The 20,703-nt window shown below is 42.1% G+C and overlaps 1 protein-coding gene and 1 long non-coding RNA gene across 2 annotated transcripts; one reads left to right on the top strand and one right to left on the bottom strand.

The window, feature by feature from the left end:
- Window positions 1-2,322: 2,322 nt before the first annotated feature.
- On the top strand, window positions 2,323-17,898 carry PSMD6 (proteasome 26S subunit, non-ATPase 6). Its single transcript, XM_082727133.1, has 8 exons — window positions 2,323-2,599; window positions 3,331-3,536; window positions 7,148-7,293; window positions 7,543-7,762; window positions 7,863-7,971; window positions 13,179-13,347; window positions 17,476-17,553; window positions 17,689-17,898. Exons 1-8 carry the CDS (start codon window positions 2,455-2,457, stop codon window positions 17,783-17,785), a joined length of 1,170 nt encoding a protein of 389 aa, XP_082583259.1. The 5' UTR covers window positions 2,323-2,454; the 3' UTR covers window positions 17,786-17,898.
- Window positions 14,542-17,468, bottom strand: LOC309862892. The gene is made up of 2 exons (XR_014310776.1): window positions 17,291-17,468; window positions 14,542-15,946 (listed from the first exon to the last, which is right to left on the bottom strand). It is a non-coding gene; the product is annotated as an uncharacterized lncRNA (long non-coding RNA).
- Window positions 17,899-20,703: the final 2,805 nt, after the last annotated feature.

Consider the following 20,703-nt stretch of genomic DNA (forward strand, 5'->3'; position numbering starts at 1 on the left):
AATTAATTGATACATTAAAAAAATTATTTTCAAACCATGATGTTGGAAAGATTTACTAAGACGTGATGGTGAGAACAGAGACCATAAAGGGAAATATTGATAACTTTATATAAATATTGAATATTTATGTTGAAAAAATTCTATTAAAATGTGAAAAAAAATAACTGGGAGGAAATTTGTAACATTTGACAAACAGATCCTTACGATATGAAGAGTATTCACCATTTAATAAAATTCCATAGAGGAATGAAGAAAGCCAAACAGGCATTTCATAAGAGGAAATATATGTAGTCAGTAGATAGGTGAAAAGAATTCAACCTTATAATAATATGTAAAGGAAAGCAACATTGCCATAATTGTTAAAGCTTAAAATGATTGGTAAAGGTGTATTGACAAAAGAAAAACAAGTCCTTTTTAAGATACTGGTAGGAATATAAATTGCCATATCATTTTTGGAAAAAGAATTTAATCCCTATGTAATATGTCAAAATACAAAGTGCGTAGATCCTCTTATTTAGAAATTACACTTCTAGGGATATGGGTTAAGAAATGGTTGTAGGGTACCTGTGTGGCTCAGTGGGTTAAAGCCTCTGCCTTTGGCTCAGGACATGATCCCAGAGTCCTGGGATGGAGTCCGGCATTGGGCTTTCTGCTCAGCAGGGAGCTTGTTTCCTTTCCTCTCTCTGCCTGCCTCTCTGCCTACTTGTGATCTCTGTCAAATAAATAAAATTTTAAAAAAGAAAGAAAGAAAGAAAGAGAGAGAGAAATGGTTGTAGAGGGGGACCTGCATGGCCAGTCAGTTAAGTGGCCAACTCTTGATCTTGACTCAGGTCCTGATCTCAGGGTCCTGGGATCAAGCCCCACAGCGGGCTCTGCTCTCCATGGGGAGTCGGCTTGAGCATTCTCTCCCCCTCCTCTGTGCTCCTCCCCCTGCTCACTCTCTCCCTCCCTCTCTCTCTCTCTCAAATAAATAAATAAATCTTAAGAAAGAACTGATTGTATAAATGTGAAAATATATGCACATAGATGATCAACACTTTGGCATTTATGAGACTGAAGACATAATTATCTAAATTGATAGCAGTTAAGGGTTGATGGGATCAATGTTGGTACATAAAAGCAGTGGGATCCTATGTGGTCGTTAGAGATGGTTAGAGGTGATGGTGTCAGTCCATATTTATTGGCAAGGAAAGGTATCTATAATACATGGTGAATGGAATGGAACAGTTTATAAGGTACAAGTACAGAAGGATCCTATTAATATATCGGGTCCCTTTCAGTGAGGCTAAGTGTCTCTAGAAGGTAAGTTCCACAAGGGCAGGGGGTTGTACTTTTCCCTGCTGTGTTTCCAGTGCCTGGCACTGCCCCTGGTACTTTGCAACCACGTAATAAATCTGTTGAATCAATGAATGAAAGATGTCTAGAAGGTTCTCCCCCCAAAGCTTAATATGATGGGGCCCTCATAATACTCATGTTCCTTGTTACCATTTGAGGGGTCTTCAAAATGCTTGTTTTTACCAAAACAAGTAAATCATAAAAAAATGGGGTATAATGCTTACTGCTGGCAAGACTGTAGCAGTCCCAGATGTTTCACAAGCTGTATAAACTGGTTCAATTCTTTTGGAAAATGATGTGACATTAAATATTTAGAAGTCACAGAACATTCATACCTTTTGTGTATTAATCCTGCATGAGAATTTTTTACAGGGGGGGGGGGAACCTAAAATATCAAATAATCTATGATGTTCATCTCAGGTTTTATATTAAGAAAGTAACAGCCCTGGATGACCTAAAGGGTCAACCTGTAATGGAGAGAAGAGAAAAAAAATTATGGCAAATTCACTGGGTGGAATTTCACATAACCGTTACCAAGTTTGAAGCTACATAGCTTCTTCAAGAACAAAAAGAGGCTGAACATGCAGGCATGCAATGATTTAAATAATGCATAAACGAAATATTAATGTTGTTGTATTAAGGCCGGAATTCTGGGCACCGTTTTCTTAGACTAGCGGAAAGAACATGGGTTTTAGGGCTGTGCACAGAGATTTTTATTGTTGGTGCTGATGATGATATTTTGAAAAATTTCAAAAGCTTGCCAGCTCCTGTCAGTTAAACAGAATGAAAAGCAGACTAGCTAAGAAGGAAGGGAGGGGAGGGAGAGTTTCGGGAAATCGATCTTCAGAGTTGGGCAACACATACTCGGAGACTGACTGTCGCGGCCCGAAGCGAGGGAAAACCGTTCGGGACCACACGGGGGCGCCAGCGCACAGGCCGGGTGAGGTGTTCCAAGGTCTGTCCAGCAGGAGGCGCTGCTGACGGAGGCTTGCCCGCGACCGGAAGCCGGGCTGGAGGCGGCCGGGCACCCTCGTTGTCTCCTCCCGCTTCCGCTGCCGTAGACGCCGCGGGTCCGCGCTGAGTTGCTGTCCGCCCTGTGTTGCTAACCCCGCCGCCGAGATGCCGCTGGAGAACCTAGAGGAGGAGGGTCTGCCCAAGAACCCCGACCTGCGCATCGCGCAGCTGCGCTTCCTGCTCAGCCTGCCCGAGCACCGCGGGGACGCGGCCGTGCGCGACGAGCTGATGGCGGCCGTCCGGGATAACAGTGAGTCCCGCGCGAGCGCCGAGTCAGCGGCCTAGGCCTGGGCTGGCCCCGCGCCCCGGAGGCTGCGGGCATGTTTCCCCGAAGGGGCCCCGGGCCCCGGGGTGCTCGCGGGGCCCTCCAGCCTTGCTCTCGGAGGGGGTCTGCATCTCTGCATCCGTGGGGGCCCTGCTGCTCTGAAAGCAGCTCTGGGGGGCTGTGTCGAGCTCCGAGCGAGGCGCAGAAGAGAGGCTCCGGGCTTGCTGTTCTGAGCGGCCGGGCCCGGGCTGGGGGGCAGCCGTGTAGGAGAGGGCAGCTGTCCGCAGGACGGGGAAGCGTGGGGTCGGTGTCGGGGGCCGTCCCTGGCAGTCAGGGCCCCTGGGCCGCGTAGACTGAACGTAGGTGCCTGAGGATGTGTCTGAGCAGAGGCTTCCCCTTGAAGGCTTTGCTGGAGCAGAAGCCGTCGGGAGGCCAGCAGGACTGGCCGCGAGGCCCGTCTCCCAGCAGCAGACGTTTACGTTCTGCCAAGCCCTTTGCCAGGCTCTTCTGTGCCATGCCTTCCTGAGCACGGGGCGGAGAGGGGTCGACTCGACAGGGTGTGTGTGTGTGTGTGTGTGTGTGTGTGTGTGGAAGACGGGGGTGGACCCTGACTTTGAGGGTGCCAGGGGGTGTGTGTGGAAGACGGGGGTGGACCCTGACTTTGAGGGTGCCAGGGGCACCCGCTCCTAAGTCACGGCCCTCTTTGTGGCTCTCAGACATGGCTCCTTATTACGAAGCCCTGTGCAAATCCCTCGACTGGCAGATGGACACGGACCTGCTCAATAAAATGAAGAAGGCGAACGAGGAGGAGTTGAAACGTTTGGACGAGGAGCTGGAAGATGCGGAGAAGAACCTGGGAGAGAGCGAAATCCGGGATGCCATGATGGCGAAGGCTGAGTACCTGTGCCGGATAGGCGACAAGGCAAGTGGGGGCGGTCCCCTCTCTCCTTCTCTGCCTAGTGGCAGAGAGGCACTATTTAAAGAAATAACTTCCTTTCCAAACAAAACAAAAAAACAAGCACGCGGGTGATGTGTTTACCGGGCCTAGGGAATCAGCACAAAAAGGAGCCAAGAAAAAGTTTTTTCTTTCTATCCCTGTTTCGCCAGGTGTGTGTGTTCTTCTCTGTGTCCACGCCAGTCAGAACTCAAGGGCACTTGCAGAGATTTGATTCACTGCTCTTGCAAAATTGGGATCATTCTCAGTAGTGCACTTTTCTCCCCTTGGTTGGAAAACATTGGTTCTGTGGGATTTAAAAAATTTATACTACTAATAGTCTCCTTATAAGAAACTGAACATTACAGTTAATGCTGAAGTTCTTATTTGATTTTTCTTTATTCCCTTTCTTCTCAAAGGTGACCTTTTTAAGTTGTTTTATTGCATGCTGACAGACATGAAAATTAGGCGGGATTATATTTTAAAAAATTGTTTTTAGGGGCCCCTACCTGGCTTCATGAAGCATGTGACCCTTGGTCTCAGGGTCGTGAATTAGAACCTCACGTAGATATTAAAAATAAAGTATTGGAAAAGGGTTTTTTAAATAAGTGGGACCATAATATTCTCATGTCGTCCTGTTAATTTTTTCATTAAGCTTTGTATCGTGCTCTTTCCCCTTTAAGATACATAAACGGGGTACGTATTCCGGTTAACTGCTAGCTAGTAGTCCTTTGTAAGGCTGTGCCAAAGTTTACTTTGCTCTTTAGCTGTTTACTTAGCTCTCCAACTGCTGATGGACATGGATGTTGGTTTCAGCTGTTCTTGCTAGTACAAGCCGATGTAGAAACGTGCTGGAATGTGCTTCCTTGTGGATGTATGCTAGTGTTCTCTAGGATATAGAGACAAGGGACAAGGAAGGATTTTTGACGCAATATATGTGGCCATCATTTCTTCCACATGGTGGCCAGCCTGATCGATACTTTCCTATCCACTGCATGAGACAGATGCCTACAGGTGTTACATCTTTTGAATTTAATTTAGCAGTTAATAGTGGTTAGGAGGATGGGCTTTGGATGTCATTAATTCTAAGCAGTGTATACTGAAGTACGCAGATGACAGATGTCATGGCATTAGTAGAAGAAAGTGTAATAGTGTGGGTTCGTGGATCAGGTTGCTTGGGTTAGCGCTCCGGTTTCAGTAATTACCATTTACTGGACCCTCCATTTCCTCATCTGAAATATGGTAGAGCAGTTCCTACTTAGTGAAGATTAGAGATAGGGGCAGAGAACTCAAATGTTAGTGATAAGAACTATTATTATTTTAGGTTTATTTATTATTTTTAAAAATTTATTTATTTGCCAGAGAGAGAGCAGGCAAGCAACCAATGTACACAAGCAGGGGGAATAGCAGGCAGAGGGAGACACAGGCTTCCCACTGAGCAGGGTCCCAATTGTGGGACTTGATCCAAGGATCCTGGGATCATGACCTGAGAGCCAAAGGCAGATGCTCAATTGACTGAGCCACCCAGGTGCCCCCGTTTTAGATTTATCTATCTATTTATTTATTTATTTTAATTTTTTCCCCCAAAGATTTTATTTGACAGCAACAGTGAGAGGGGGAATATAAGCAGGGAGAGTGGGAGAGGGAGAAGCAGGCTTCTGCTGAGCAGGGAGCCCAATGGTGTGTCCAATCCCAGGACCCTGGGATCATGACGTGAGCCGAAGGCAGACAGTTAACGACTGAGCCACCCAGATGCCCCACCATTTTAGATTTAAAACAAGATTTTTTTATTGTAAATTTAAAATCTCATTGTAAAAAATTTGGGAACTACAGAACAGTTTAAAAATAGCTAATAGAGGGTACTTGGGTGACTCAGGTTGAGCCTCGGACTCTTGATTTCAGCTTTGGTCATGATCTCAGGGTCCTAAGAACCAGCCCTGGAACAACAGGCATTGCCCTCAGCGGGGAGTCTGCTTAAGGATTCTCTTCCTGTCCGTCCCACCCCCATGAGTGTGTGCACTCTCTCTCAAATGAGAAGTCTTTTAGAAAAAATAGCTAATAGTTGTGTGGTTTTCTCAGTTGTATGATGTGGTTTGGTTTTTTTAATTTATTTATTTTTAAAGATTTTATTTGACAGCGCTTGAGAGAGGGAACACAAGCAGGGGGAGTGGGAGAGGGAGAAGTAGGCCTCCCGCTGAGGAGGGAGCCTGATGCAGGCAGATCCCAGGACCCTGGGACCATGACCCGAGCCAAAGGCAGATGCCTAAGGACTGAGCCACCCAGGCACCCCTGTGGTTTGGTTTCAGAGAGGATAGGTTATTACAGGTGAATGAGAAACTAAAGCTTTTGATTCTGGATTTGAGGAATTTCGACAAGGATGTGCTTGAGTCAATATCAGGAGTTTATAAATCGATGATGGGCTTATGTCATTTTCCGTGTTTATTAAGTAGGATTCTTTTTAAAAGAGCTTGCTTTTTTCCTCTCCTGTTACTCTCATTTTAAATATATTATTAACTGTTACGTAATGCATTTTTATTACTCACTGTGTTACACTGATCATGGTCATTATGGTGCTCATCTTGTTACATGCCTGTTAGTGGAAGCTCCTTTGAGAAGTCTTTGTTTGACATCTCCTTGGTCTTCTTTCCTTTTTTCTTTTTTTTTTTTTAATTTTATTTATTTATTAGAGAGAGAGATCACAAGTAGGAGAGAGGCAGGCAGAGAGAGAGGGGGAAGCAGGCTCCCTGCTGAGCAGAGAGCCAGATGCAGGGCTCGATCCCAGGACCCTGAGATCATGACCTGGGTCAAAGGCAGAGGCTTAACCCACTGGCCACCCAGGTGCCCCTGGTCTTATTTTCTCATACAGCAAGATGTTACAGGCTTACCTGTTATTTTTACTCTCCAAACCTGGAATCATCCGTTTCTTCAAGGATCCTTGGTTTCTTTTAGCATGTGGAGAGTGGAGAGTTGTATTAAAAACCACGATCTGAGTGCCAACTCTGCCCATTACTGTTTTGCTAGCCCCCGTTATTAATTTATGAGGTGTAACTCAACAATTACATAAACCCAGATACAGACTAAGAAGTACCATGTATTGACGATTTTATTCATGTTTGTGTTTTTAAAGCAATAGAACATTTTATTCCACAGTATTTTGATACAGACTTGTATATTTGAATACTCCTTTGTATTATTATGGTGACTAAGGTAAAACTTCCATTACCCTTAAAGTAGTGTAATAATTTACAGGAAAGTAACATTGTATTGTAATTAGGGAAAAAAATGCTGAATATGTGCAAGAACGAATGTTGAAACAAGTGAGGATAAATTGTGGCTGTTTTTCCTATGTTTTAGAATGTTAAGTATATGCTTAGGCATAGCTGATGTATTTTTTTATACTTTATATAAGTGGAGAGAAACCCCCCCGCCCCTCGCCCCGTGCAGTTACCACCCAGCTTCAATAGGTTACCAGTTCATGGGTATCTTACTTTCTCTCTCTTCATACCTCTTCCCTCTACCCTTTGTTAAGAGAATTCCACATAGTTGGTAGCATTTGAAAATTAACCTTTTTTCACCTGTTGCCTTGGATCTCTTGACAGGAGGGTGCTCTGACAGCCTTTCGCAAGACATATGACAAAACTGTGGCCTTGGGTCACCGACTGGATATTGTGTTCTATCTTCTTAGGATTGGGTTATTTTATATGGATAATGATCTCATCACACGAAACACAGAGAAGGCCAAAAGGTACTTTTTAATGATGATGATATATTCCCTGTAATTATGCTATAAATAAGAAACCGATGTAAGAAATTTACCTGTTTTATTTATAACTAGTAAATTAGGTGAAATAATTGACGTGCTTATTTAGTAGAATATTTTCTTTAAATACTACCTTTTGATTCAACTTGTTTTCTGTTTGAAAAGAACACAACACTTAACAAAAAATGGATTTGTCTGTTTCCAGATTGTGACATTACTGTTTTTTATTTATAGCTTAATAGAGGAAGGAGGAGACTGGGACAGGAGAAACCGCCTAAAGGTATATCAGGGTCTTTACTGTGTGGCTATTCGTGATTTCAAACAGGCAGCTGAACTCTTCCTTGACACAGTTTCAACATTCACATCCTATGAACTTATGGATTACAAGACCTTTGTGACTTACACTGTCTATGTCAGCATGATTGCCTTAGAAAGACCAGATCTCAGGGAAAAGGTAATGCCTGAATCTTTAATACTCATGTTTAGAAATTACTCCATACTTTCCTAACCTAAATACACATTAAAGCTACATTTGTTCTTTTTTTAATTTGTAGGTGATTAAAGGAGCCGAGATCCTTGAAGTGCTGCACAGCCTTCCAGCGGTCCGGCAGTACCTGTTTTCACTCTATGAGTGTCGTTACTCAGTTTTCTTCCAGTCCTTAGGTAAGGAGAGAGTTGCTCATTTCGATAATCTGTCTTTATCTCAATCCTGATCCTGTATGCAGAGAACTAAGATGATTGTTCACGTGTGTGACAGACTGTACAGGTCTTTAATTACCGGGGCTCAGTTTTTTGCCCCTTTTTGTTTAGGAGGGGATGTTAGCAGACTGTAACCTGTTTTTATATGACCCACCAGGTAAGATTGATGTTTACACTGTTAAAGGTTAGTTTAAAATTTTTTTAAAATTTATTTTAGGATGAGAGAGAGCAGGAGAAGGGCAAAGGAAAAAAGAGAGAGAGAAAATCTCACGTAGGGCTTCATCTGACAACCCTGAGATCATGACCAAATCAAGAGTTAGATACTTAACTGACTGAGCCACCCAAGTACCCCAGTGCTTATTCTAATTTTGAAGTGGATTTTGGCCTAGTGATTCTGGAGTGCTTTTTCCAGGCATAAAAGTTGGGACTGCTTCTTGAGAATTCATACTGCTTACCTTATGTGATAGGGGAACAGGGCCCCTAAGGTATGATGAGTTACCTGCGTGGCCTCGTCTTCTCATACGTGTGCACAGGCGTGTTTGCACACAAGATCGTACGGCACAGTTGTTCCTTTTTTATGCTTGCGGCTCTCCTGGCACTCTTCTGCTCAAATATGGGGCCTTTCCCTTCTTCCTTCATCAGAATGAACCCCTTCCCTTCATTCCTGGGGAGCTCTCATTTTATGCCTCCCCTTTTAACTGAGATATGAATTACATACCATAAAATTCACCAGTTTCAAGTGTAAAATTTGGTGGCTTTATTTTCTTGACAAGGTTGTGCAGTCGTCATACCTAATTCCTGAATGTCGTTCTGCAGAGGGAAATCAGTACTCGTTGAGCAGTCACTTCCCGTTCCTCCTCCCACTACCACTGATCTTTCTGTGTCCATGGATTTGCATGTTCTTATTCTCACATTTCATAGGAATGGCATCATCATCTGTGTGGCTCTCTGTGCCTGGTTCCTTCTCCCTGACATCATCCTTTCATGGGTCATCTGTGTGGTGGCATGTCTCAGGGCTCCATTTAGTTTTATGACTGAAGGATGCTCCATTATATGGAAAAACCACATTTTTACAATCCATTTCATCCACTGACAGACATCTGTGTTGTCTTCCCTTTTAAGCTGTAAGGAACATTTGTCTAATGTTTTATGTAGACCTGTGGTTTCATTTCTCTTGGGTATGTATCTGGATACGTACATATTTAGTAATGGACCTGCTGGGTCATACGATGATGCTTTGATTAACTTCTTGAGGAACTGCTGAACGGTTTCCCAGAGCGGTTACACCATTTACATTCCCACCAGCAGTGTGGTCTCAGTCTCCACACATTCTGTACTTGTTACTGTGTCTTTTTGATTATAGGCAGCTTAGTGGGTGTGAAGTGGTATCTGGTGGTTTTGATTGGCTTTTCTCTGATCTGATGGTGAACATCTTTGGTGTGCTTTTTGGTCATATGCCCCATTTTTAAAATAGTATGTCATTTTGTGACTTTTTCTTAGTTTGTTCCTTCTGCTAACTGGAATTATTGGGAGACTTTCTTTTTAATCTTTGTAATGAACTTGACACCAGTACATTGCCTGTACATTACTGTGTGGTCTGTGCAAATCTGTTAAATTCATTAAATAATTTTAAAGGAAAGTGAGGAAAAAAAATGAAATTCATGGCTTTGGGAAACCTTTAAATTGTGTAGATATTAATCTCTTCCTACTGCCCCTATTTCTAATAGCAATGTTTTTTTTTTTTTTTAATTAATTATTTATTTATTTGACAGAGATCACAAGTAGACAGAGAGGCAGGCAGAGAGAGAGGAGGAAGCCGGCTCCCTGCTGAGCAGAGAGCCCGATGTGGGGCTCAACCCCAGGACCCTGGGATCACGACCGGAGCCAAAGGCAGAGGCTTTAACCCACTGAGCCACCCAGGCACCCCTCCTAATAGCAATCTTTTATTTGAACATTGTAGGTGAAATTTTTATCACTACCAAATTTATACATTTTCCAGATATTTTAAGGCAGAAGACAGAATAGTTACATTTTCTTTGATGACAGTGTCTTTATTTATATCATTTATTCTCTCTAGTATACTGAGACATGGAGGATTTATTTAGTTTTGTAAGCCTTTTTGCTTCCCTGAGAATATTCATAGTGCATGTACGTACTTTAAAATATTTTATTAGAAAAAGGAAACTGCATCCTTCTCTAGATAATACCCGATTGTTTTTAAAATTAAAAATAGAGAGGTGTGCCTGGGTGGCTCAGTGGGTTAAGCCTCTGCCTTTGGCTCAGGTCATGATCTCAAGGTCCTGGGATTGAGCCCTACAACAGGCTCTCTGCTCAGCAGGGAGCCTGCTTCCCCCCCTACCCCCACCTTCCTCTCTGCCTACTTGGGGTCTCTCTCCGTCAAATAAATAAATAAAATCTTCAAAAAAAAAAAAGAAATAGAGAATGTCGTGTTCCCAGATCCATACACGTGTTCACACACAAAATTCTTCCAGAAATAACCATTTTAAGATTTTATGTATCTTTCCAAACCTTTTGTACATTTAAATGTGCTTTAAGAAATGGAAACAGTAGGGGCGCCTGGGTGGTTCAGTGGGTTAAGCCGCTGCCTTCGGCTCAGGTCATGATCTCAGAGTCCTGGGATCGAGCCCCGAGCCCCCCATTGGGCCGCATCGGCCTCACTGCTCAGCAGGGAGCCTGCTTCCTCCTATCTCTCTGCCTGCCTCTCTGCCTGCTTGTGATCTCTCTCTGTCAAATAAATAAATAAAATCTTAAAAAAAAAAAAGAAAGAAATGGAAACAGTATACATACCAAGGTTATACATACCCATGGAAAAATCTCAAATGGTATCATATAAAGAAGAAAAGCTCTCCCTAACCAACAATTGCCAGGGTCCTTTCTCTAGAGGTGACTGCCACTATCCGGTTTCACGTGTGTCCTTCAGGGACATTCGTATTCAGAGATAGAAGCATGTAACACTGTTAAACATAGATGGGTGTATTTTACATGCTGCTTTCCAAGTAGGGTTTTTTTCTCTTAACAGTCTAATGTGAATACCTTTTCATGACTGTAGAAAAAGAGTTGGTCATTGAATCAGTAAGGGTTTTTAACTACCTGTCATGTATCAGACACTGCGGACGTAATGGCAGATCAAACAGCTGGAGCTCCTTGGAGCTGTAGTTCTCTTAAAGAGACCTATTTCAGTGTGATGAACGTGCCACACTTGATCCTCTACTGACAGAAAATTGTGCTATTTACAGTTTACTCCTGTTGGGAGCAACTTTTGTTTTGAACATTCTCTTATAATTCACCTTTTCTACCACTTATTTCGTTAGGGAAAAAATCCAAGAAAGTGAATGTTACAAAGTGAAAATACATCTTGATCACTTTTGCCCTCCAGGAATCCTGTGCCAGTTTATAGTTACATGTTTTTTTTTTACTGAAGTAGAACTGAGATGCAGTGTCAGTTTCAGGTGTGTAACATAGTGATTTGATGTTCATATAAAATTTTTAAATGATGACCTATATCAATTTAGTTACCACCTGTCACCGTACAAAAGTAATATTTTGGTAATATTTGGTATTAAAATATTATAATATTTATTACCAAATATTCAATTATTACCAAATATTAAAATATTTCATAATAAAAGTAATATTTGACTATTCCCTGTGCTGATTTCAGTTTCTGCCTCTCTTAATTTACATTGATTTTTTAAGATTTTATTTTTAAGTAATTGCTACACGCATGATGGGGCTCAAACTTCTGACTCGAGCAAGAGTTGCACACTCCAACTGAACCAGCCAGGCACCCCTCAATTTACATCATTTGAGGAGAGCCCCCCCCCACTCTTAGCCAGTTTGAGAGGAGAAAAAGATATTCATATTTTATTCATTTCTTGTTTGTTTCCAGGGATAGTTTTTATTGAACTCTTGAGTTTTTTAAATGGCACACAAATGATAGAAGATATTTTATGTTTGGCTTAGGAGTATGACCCATCCTGATGAACATTTTTCTTCCCATTCTCTTTCACAGGTTTTCTTGCTGTGTTTTTTTCCCAGTTTTACTAAGATCTGACATATAACACTGTATGAGTTTAAGCTGTACAATATGACTTGATGTTTATGCATTTTTTTATTTATTGATTTATTTTTTTTTACTATTTGGGAGAATGAGCATCATTTGGTTGAAGGCTGCTAAACCATGTGCTGCCTTGGCCTGCTCATCCTGGTCTCTTTTGATGTTGAACAGCCTTTGCATCTTGCCACGATTTTGTTCTCTTGAACAGTAACACACCCTTATTTTCCCCAGACCCACCACCTCATCCTCTGTTAGACCTCTCAGGGACTGCCTCAGACTTGGTCACTACCCTTGTCTCTACCTTCATTCTGTTATCAGTGAGATAATACATATGAAGAGCCACCTTCATATCTATTATTTGGGTGGCAGTGATTCCCAAGTTCATGTCTCCAGCCCTAAACTTCCCTGTGGGCACCAGACCCATGTCTGAATTCCTCCTTGGTATCTTCACCTGGATGTGCAGTAGGTGAATCCACTTGAACGCTGTGAATCTCCCTTGCCCTGACCCCCTTTCAAAAGATCTCCAGAACCAGAAAACAAAACAAAAATTCTTTTCCAGGGATTTGGTTCTTGTTAAAGCCAGAGACACAAGTCTATTTTTAGTTCTTTTGTCTTGCTCACCTTCCATATCCCTGTAGCTGCCCCCCTGCTGCTTTATGCTGAATCTGTGCTCCTTTCTTCTCTGGGGCTGAGCCCGGCAGGAAGAGCAGGGGCACTTCTGCATTGTGGACATTGCTCTTTGCCTCCTGTTGTTTGCCTGCCTCCTCAGAGAGGTTGTCCCTGTGCACCCAGTCCAGCGAAGTCCTCCTAGTTGCCCTGTCACTTTTACTTTCCACACAGAATTTGTTACTATAAGTATCTTGTTAAGTCATTTATCTCTGCTCTTTGAAAATTTAGTTTCTGTGGCAGCAGGGATCTTGTCTTTTGGTTTACTGCCATATCCTCACTATTTTGAGCAGTGATACACTGTGGTTATTTGGTAAACTAATTCATGTGGATGGCTTATCTGTATCCTGTGTCCATTTTACCATTCAGTCTTTCTTCGTTATTTCTAAGAGCTGTCTCTTATAATTTGGCATCTTATTCATTGCAGCTGTCGTGGAACAGGAAATGAAAAAGGACTGGCTTTTTGCCCCTCATTATCGATACTATGTACGAGAGATGAGAATTCACGCATACAGCCAGCTGCTGGAATCCTATAGGTCATTAACTCTTGGCTATATGGCAGAAGCCTTTGGTGTTGGTGTGGAATTCATTGATCAGTAAGTATAAGTAATTTATTATGTTAATGCATATCTCTGAAAGTTACCTTTTAATGTCTCAGCTTATACATTTTCTCCATTTACATTGCTTCATTCAATTATAAAATTTTTTTTTTCTCTAAATGTTATCAGAACTATCATCTGTCATCTCTGCCTTCATGATGTGCCCCTTTTATGAACAGATGGGATACTGAGTTGTAGAGTGGTTAAGTGATTTTGCAAAAGGGTAACAGACCAGGTGTTGTACAGTAGTATTGTGTCCCTTTTTTGTGGACCACACTGCTGCTATAGTGATGACTCCTAGATGTCTCTCTCATATTTCACATTAAGGGCATGTTTTCTCTGATAATACCTTCATTGTTTTTGGTTTCTGCTGCAATTCTGGTCACATTAGTTAAAAGTGAGACTTTTAGCCCTTAAATCAATGATTCATCAAATACTCACTAAGCCATTACTGTATGGTTGGCATTGGCTAAGGTCCTTGTCACAGACTTTAATATTTGATACTTTTTATATGGGGAGAGTTAGCAAGTAAGCAGATAAATACATAAGGTAATTTCAGATAGAACTGAATCTCTGGAGATAATAAAATGCAACAAAAAGATGCGTGTGGCTGCAGTGGAGTGGTAGTGGCGAGAGAGGGGCAGCTGTGGGCGACTCAGGCATGCGTAGGTCTGTGCAGGGCCTAGCTGGCTGTGGTGTGGAGCTTGGGTTTTAATCTAGGTCCTGTGGGAAGCCATTAGAGGATTTTAAGCATGAGAGTGATAGTGAAACCCTATCTTACACAGGCTACAGGGGAACAGAGAGACTGTGGCCTGTTGAGTACAGTAGCTCATGGAGCAGTATTATGGTGGTCTGGACTAGGGTGGTGGTAGTGGAGTGTGGGAGACGTACACATTGAGTATGTGCTGTCCTTACCGTATCTGGATCAGTGGTTCCCAAAGATAGATCTTGTCAAGTGCTAATGGTAGATTTCAGTGGCCCACATGAAAAGATGGTCATATAAATTTCAGTGATGGTATATTTCATTTAAAAAAAATCTCATTTTAGGGGTTTGATTTTTCTAATTTATTATGAAAAATTTTAAACATGTAGGAAATTCTAAGGAATTAGTTATTTTCATGATTGATTCTGTAATTAACATGCTGTTTTATCACATATCTGCCCATCCTGTTTTTTAAGCACTTCAGAGTGTTTCAGACACTAGTATGCTTCATCCCTAAACCCTTTAACATGCATCTCAATATTTATTGATAGGCTTGTTTTGAGGTTTTACATATGTACATTTGATGAGAGATACAGATCTTAAGTATAACCTAAACTATGGAGCAGTCCCTACCAGAAATCCCCTTACTCTATTTGTGAATTCTCTGTTCACATTTCGGATGGGTATTTCAGTTTTTTCCCTTCATGTTTGCAGACCAACTCTAAAGGCAAAAAAGTTGTATGTACACACACAACCCTAGCGGTTACCTACTAAAGATCTTGTTTTAAATTTCTGATACCCAATTCACATAGGGGTTTCCCTAGATTCTTTATGTCCTCCCTTATAAAAATCATTTTCGGTGAAATCCTTTTTTAAGGAGGGTCTGATTTGTTAAGTTGAACATGATTCTGCACCCTTCCTCCACTTCTCTACTTCCTTAGACTCAGTAAGATACTGTGGGGAGAATAGGAAGGGGCCATTATTTGAGGAAACGCTGCTGTTGACAGGTTTAAGGTTAGAAATCCATGCACTGTGTACGGTTTTGTTGGTAGGTCTTCTTTTTGGAACATGGGATGTAAATCGGATTGGTGGGATGTTTATTCAGTAAACACTTGGGTCGTCATGACTGCATACCTTCCGTAGTGAGCCGCCACGCTCAGGACTTGGAGAAATACCTACGGCTGAGGAAGAGGAGTCATCCTGGGATGTGACTGGCACATGAGGAGATGACAACTGTTCTGGCTCTAGAGCTGGGGATGGGACTTGAATGGAAACCTAGGTATAGGACGTTAGGAGTTAAATTATGGTGTGGTAACCAGGAAGGAAGCTGTGGCCAGATTCTTCTTGATGAGCATACCGAGGAGTCCTCGTATTTGACTGAAGTACCTGAGAATCGGACACATCCACTGATGCCTTCTGTGGACCTTTAGACTGGTGTCGCTGCATTTATAAGATTTTTGAAGGAAAAAAGTGCTTTCCCAGTGGAAGCAATAGCACAAATACCTGTGGGAGCATTTCTTTGAAACCAGTAGCGTAGTGTACTGGCTAGAGTGTGTGGCAGTGTGTACAGGAACTGAGAGGAGCACTGCGTCCACTGCCCGGCTCCGGAGTTAGCGAGCTGGCGGGACTCTCGCAAAGTGGTCCGGGCGGCGGTGACGGGAAGGCCTCTGGTCCGGCGACGCGGGGCGATGCGGGCCTCGGGCAGCCGCCATGCTGAGAGCTCAGGCGTGCCAGCTGTTAGGCTCCTAGAATGGAGCAGTCTGTCCTCACCACAGCAGAGGGCATTCTTCAGTCAGAGTTGGCCTTGTAGCTTCTTTGTAAGTCAGAACCACTGTCAGAGGTTCCCCCTGTCTTGGGCTTGGTGTGGGGGTGAGGCGGGGAGAAGTTAACTGTCTGGAAAAAGAACACAAGTGTAGAAAGCCACTCAGTAACAGAACTCAGAAACAGCTGAAAAAGACTGGGCACTGTAGCACTTGGATCCAGGTGTATCTTGATGGAGACTATAGAAATAAAGCTTGCTCCGTGACTGTCAGCCGTGCCTGCTAGTTTAGGACAACCTCCAGCCCAATAACTTTTTTGTCTTTCCAGCTTTTTGAAGCTCACAACCAGATTTTCCAAAATTATACACTTCCTTATTAAAAACATTAATGCTTTCTCATTCTTCCTACCAAGATTAAGTATTAATTAGTTCCTTTTCATAGGCTTTTTTTTTTTTTTTTGATACAACTTAGTACAGAAGGCATAGTGGGTCTTTCACCACTGCCTACTGGGGCAATTAGGTAAGAGACTTGACACTTTAAAAGCACAAATCCAAGTAACACACTTTCTCATCTAATTATATCACTTCCTCTCCAGTAAGTGTGAGACATTGTGTTTGTCTCTGACCTTCCTCAACACTGCATTATGCTTTGTTCTCCCCAGAATGATGGCATTTCATTACAGCTTTAATTTGCATTTTTAATGAGTGAAATTGATCTTTTTTGTGTATGTACTTTGCCTGTGTTTTAACGAGCCATTTGTCTGATTTGCTGGTCCCCCTCCCCTCCAGTTTATACTGCAGACATCTTCTGTCCACATTGTCATTTAGTTCGTGACTTGGTTCTGGTGGTATTACCTACGTGGACAGTGTCTACATCACCAGGTTTAGCAGGCTTCTTTCTGGGGTTTGTCACAGAGAGGCTGTCTCATCGCCAGTCAAACCAGCCCTTCCGCATGGATTTCAAATGGCATCTTTGTTAGAAAATTGTTCAGGATTTAGAGTCTCTCTTTTGTTGTTTATGTGCTGGGAGCAAAATGTTTTAGTATCTGGGAGAGTATAATTTTTATTTAAACTTAACAGTTCTATTATAAGTAGATTTTTATTTTAAAGCACTCATCTTTCCATGTAAAGTCTTCATCTAGCTCTTGTATATTTTTAAGCCCTTTTTCTCCTTGTTGGTAGATGATCTTTGCTAGTGTTTCATCGGTAATGCTGTTGTTGAGGTTTATGTGTAAGCATGTTACGCTATCTTAATTTTGAGGTTTGGGTTGTGACTGTCCATAGATATTCAGAAATACTTTTTCACAAAGATTAATATCAGCTGTGCATTCCTGATGCTTATTTATTGTGGCATATTCTTTCGTCTTAATTTTGAAAATCCTAAGCATCATCTGCTCTTGTTTCATTATTTCCATATTATTTTTCTGCGAAGGTTTAATGATTTCATTCTTTGACACTTGCCCTCAGTATGTTCTTACCGTTCTGGGATGATCCTGCGCGGTTTGCCCGCAACAGTCTTCTCAGCTGCTGCGCCGTCAAGAGTGCAGGCTGGAAGCCGACGGAAGGTTACCGTGGGCAGCAGTGGAAGTGTGTAGTTCGTGCAGTTTAAGAATTTTGTATAATGCTCATACTAATGCCCCTTTCTCCCTGCTCTTTATTGTAGGGAGCTCTCCAGATTTATTGCTGCAGGGAGACTACACTGCAAAATAGATAAAGTCAACGAAATAGTGGAGACCAACAGGTACTGCTAAGTTTGTGCATCGTTTGTGTGGTAGAATAAGGGGCATTCTTAAGTGTCTTTTATAAGTAGGTCAACTCGTGTTATGGAGTAATGTGACTGGTAAATAATTCATTTTTTTCTTGAATTTATTTATAGGCCTGATAGCAAGAACTGGCAGTACCAAGAAACTATCAAGAAAGGAGATCTGCTACTCAACAGAGTTCAGAAACTTTCCAGAGTAATTAATATGTAAAACCATGTAAACGAAGGATTTCCTTTAGAGATAACTGTGGAATTTTTATAGCTTACTTTACTATGTACCCGGTTCAGCTGTATAAAATAAATATTGCATTGTTGTTTCTTTCAGTTTACTTTTCTGAGACTATAATCCAAGACTACAGCGCCTGAGTTCAAATCTGAGTAGTACACTAGGGATAATACAAACCCTTCATGTCTTACTGTAAGTCTCCTGAGTTTTAGAAAATATATGCCATACAGTATGTGTTTAAACACAGTATCTCCCACTTAGTACGCAAAAGAAGATAAATGAAATGTATCTTAAGCTTTCCCTCAGAAAAAAGGGAAGCTTTTGAGGAGGCAACCATAACCGTGGATTCCAGAATCTGCCAATCTCACCAAACAACAAAATACCTATGTCAATAATGATGATGGGATTTCCCCCCCACCAACAAACAGAACTATAGTAAGGAAAACAAAATTATTCTTTTTAATATACGTTTGGTGAGTCAGATGGGGCTAAGTGCTAGAAAAAAAAGTCAGGAACTGGATAAAGGAGACAGTGAAGTAGGGTGTGGAAAGCTCTCCTATGAGGTGGCACAGCCTCTGCTAAGGTGACATTTAAGTAGAGGAGGGACATGCAAATATCTGGGAGAAGAAAGTTCGTTACTGGAGGTTTTAAGCTGAGGAATGGCCCTGTTTGACCTAAGTGGCACCAGCCAGAGGGAATGCCTGATAGTGGGGTCACAGCCTGCTTTGCTGAAAGATAAGAATGGGGGGGCGGCAGGGGAGGGGACCTGGTGAGCAAAAGTCTGGGACAACCCCAAACTTTTTGGATGCCATTCTGACAAGGCCGTTCTGATAGAGCTGAGTTAAAAGGAGAATGGGGAATGGCATTGTACTGTAAAAGGCAGGCGAGAGAAGTCTGCTTTTATAGTTTACATGCTGTTCTAGTTATGAGCCAACTGGAATGACTCATTAACATCAGAAAAGAAAACCTCTCAGTCAATGGAAAATAATGTGATTCAATTCAACATTCATTCATGATAAAAACGTAAGTAAACTAGAAATAATGAAGGTTGGGAAATCAGCATGATTGCCAACGGCACAGTTCAGGGCATAGTTCACGGCAATGTCTTAGAAGAATTACCATAACGAGCGTCAGTGATGCTGTAGGAGGCATCGTGGGCGCCGCATGGTGAATGGCAGGCTAGTAAAATGCTGGATATGCCTTCAGCATTTGAGAATATCCACTTACGGATTTCCGAAAACGCTTATTTACAAAAACCTTAACAATGATCACTCTAATTTCTTGAAGAAAATGTGAACAGAAGTACTCTAAACCCATGATCCTGAAAATCAGAGCCATTTGAGAAATCCAATGTGTAGTCATTGAGAACTCACCGTGTTCCTTGTCTCCGTGTAAAAATCAGAATTCTGTTCTTAGCAAACTGACTCATTGCAGTTCATGCTAAAGGAAAAAAGGATGCAAACCTCCGTTTCTTAAAAACAGCCCTTTCCCTGGACTCCCACCTCTTAAGACCACTGGGACAAGTGAGATCACAGAGCAATTCTGGCCTTTCATTCAAGGTTTACACTAACTCCTGGTCCAGAATGGGGATTCTCAAAACTTTTTTTTTTTTTAAACTCTGCTTGCTTAAAATGTACTTGTATTTTTCTTTGACTATTTATGCCCAACTGCCTAAGGGAAGCGAAAAGAAACAGATGCTCTTCCTTCTGAGTTCAAGATAGGGAAACTGTAAACTCCAGAAGCTGTTAAAGGTCCAGTAGAGTAACTAACTTATCACGGGAACAATACAGCTTTGAGGTGAGGGAGTAAATTTTTTCCTTTTTTTTTTTTCTGAAAAAGAATGTATGCTCACTGCAAAAGACATTCAAAATACTGACATGGATGGCCTTGTATTCCCACCCAGCAGGGACAGCTACTGTCAACATTTTCATGCTCTATACATGTATGTGGAGATGCAATCTCCACATAAATCCTATTGAAATGCAGTTTTTAATACAAAACTGGAGCATGTTACATGTTAATAAGTTATTCCAAGTAATTACAAGTCCCAGGGGAACACTGTTAGTCTCAAAGTATCTATTTGGAGATGAAAATAAAGTTAAGACTCCAACACACACTCTTTAAATGAGGCCGTATGGTATGGGAGAAACAGCACTGACACTGAAGCGAGAGAAACCAAATTCTGATCCCAGCTCTCCTCACACTGGCTTCGTGATGCAGGGAGAAAGGACGTCCTCTCTCGGACCCTGTTCCCCTCATCTGCAAAGCAGAGGAGCAACCGGGCTACTTAAGCAGTTCTCTATGTGAAAACACTACTAAAACACTGAAATATACTACATATTTCTTCGTATGCGGAGTGTTAGGAGAAAACTCACATATGGTGAGTAAATTGGGCCACCTCGGCCAACTTTTATAGAATAAACTGAAAACGGAATTTTTTTGTATTTGATCAAGATCAAACTGATGTTTTTAACAAACTTACATTTGTTATGTAATTATGGAATGCTAAGATTTGCTTTATGGACAGAGTATTTTAAACCCAGTAAGAGGCTTATAGACATTTTAGGTTCAGGCCCACATTTCCCGCAGGTGGGGATCAAAGAGCTCAACAGACCAAAGCCCACCAGGATGGCAGATGATGCTTCCTGATGATACGAAGTTGGCTACTGGCCACCCACCAGAAGCAATACTGCCACGTCTGTCCCCACCCCACGCCCCAAGTTAGTTTCCTAGATAAAAATTCATTTATGGTCACCTTCTAAAAACTGAAAACAATTCCAAGGTCACTTACCCAGCTTCTGTGGAAAAATGGACAGATGAGGCTGCCTCCGGGCTCACTCTCCCCATCAAGCTAATGGCTAGCGTGGGTTCTCCAGCCCGGTCCCGCTCCGACAGCCTGCCCT

Source organism: Mustela nivalis, assembly GCF_964662115.1.
Source record: "Mustela nivalis genome assembly, chromosome: 1".
Classification (NCBI taxonomy): domain Eukaryota; kingdom Metazoa; phylum Chordata; class Mammalia; order Carnivora; family Mustelidae; genus Mustela; species Mustela nivalis.

Bases quoted from the DNA above. Each gene is read 5' to 3' on its own strand.
- PSMD6 (XM_082727133.1), top strand. From the start codon at position 2,455: ATGCCGCTGGAGAACCTAGAGGAGGAGGGTCTGCCCAAGAACCCCGAC. The intron at 7,294-7,542 runs GTACTTTTTAAT...TTTTATTTATAG, and splicing joins AACACAGAGAAGGCCAAAAG to CTTAATAGAGGAAGGAGGAG. The intron at 7,763-7,862 runs GTAATGCCTGAA...TTTAATTTGTAG, and splicing joins GACCAGATCTCAGGGAAAAG to GTGATTAAAGGAGCCGAGAT.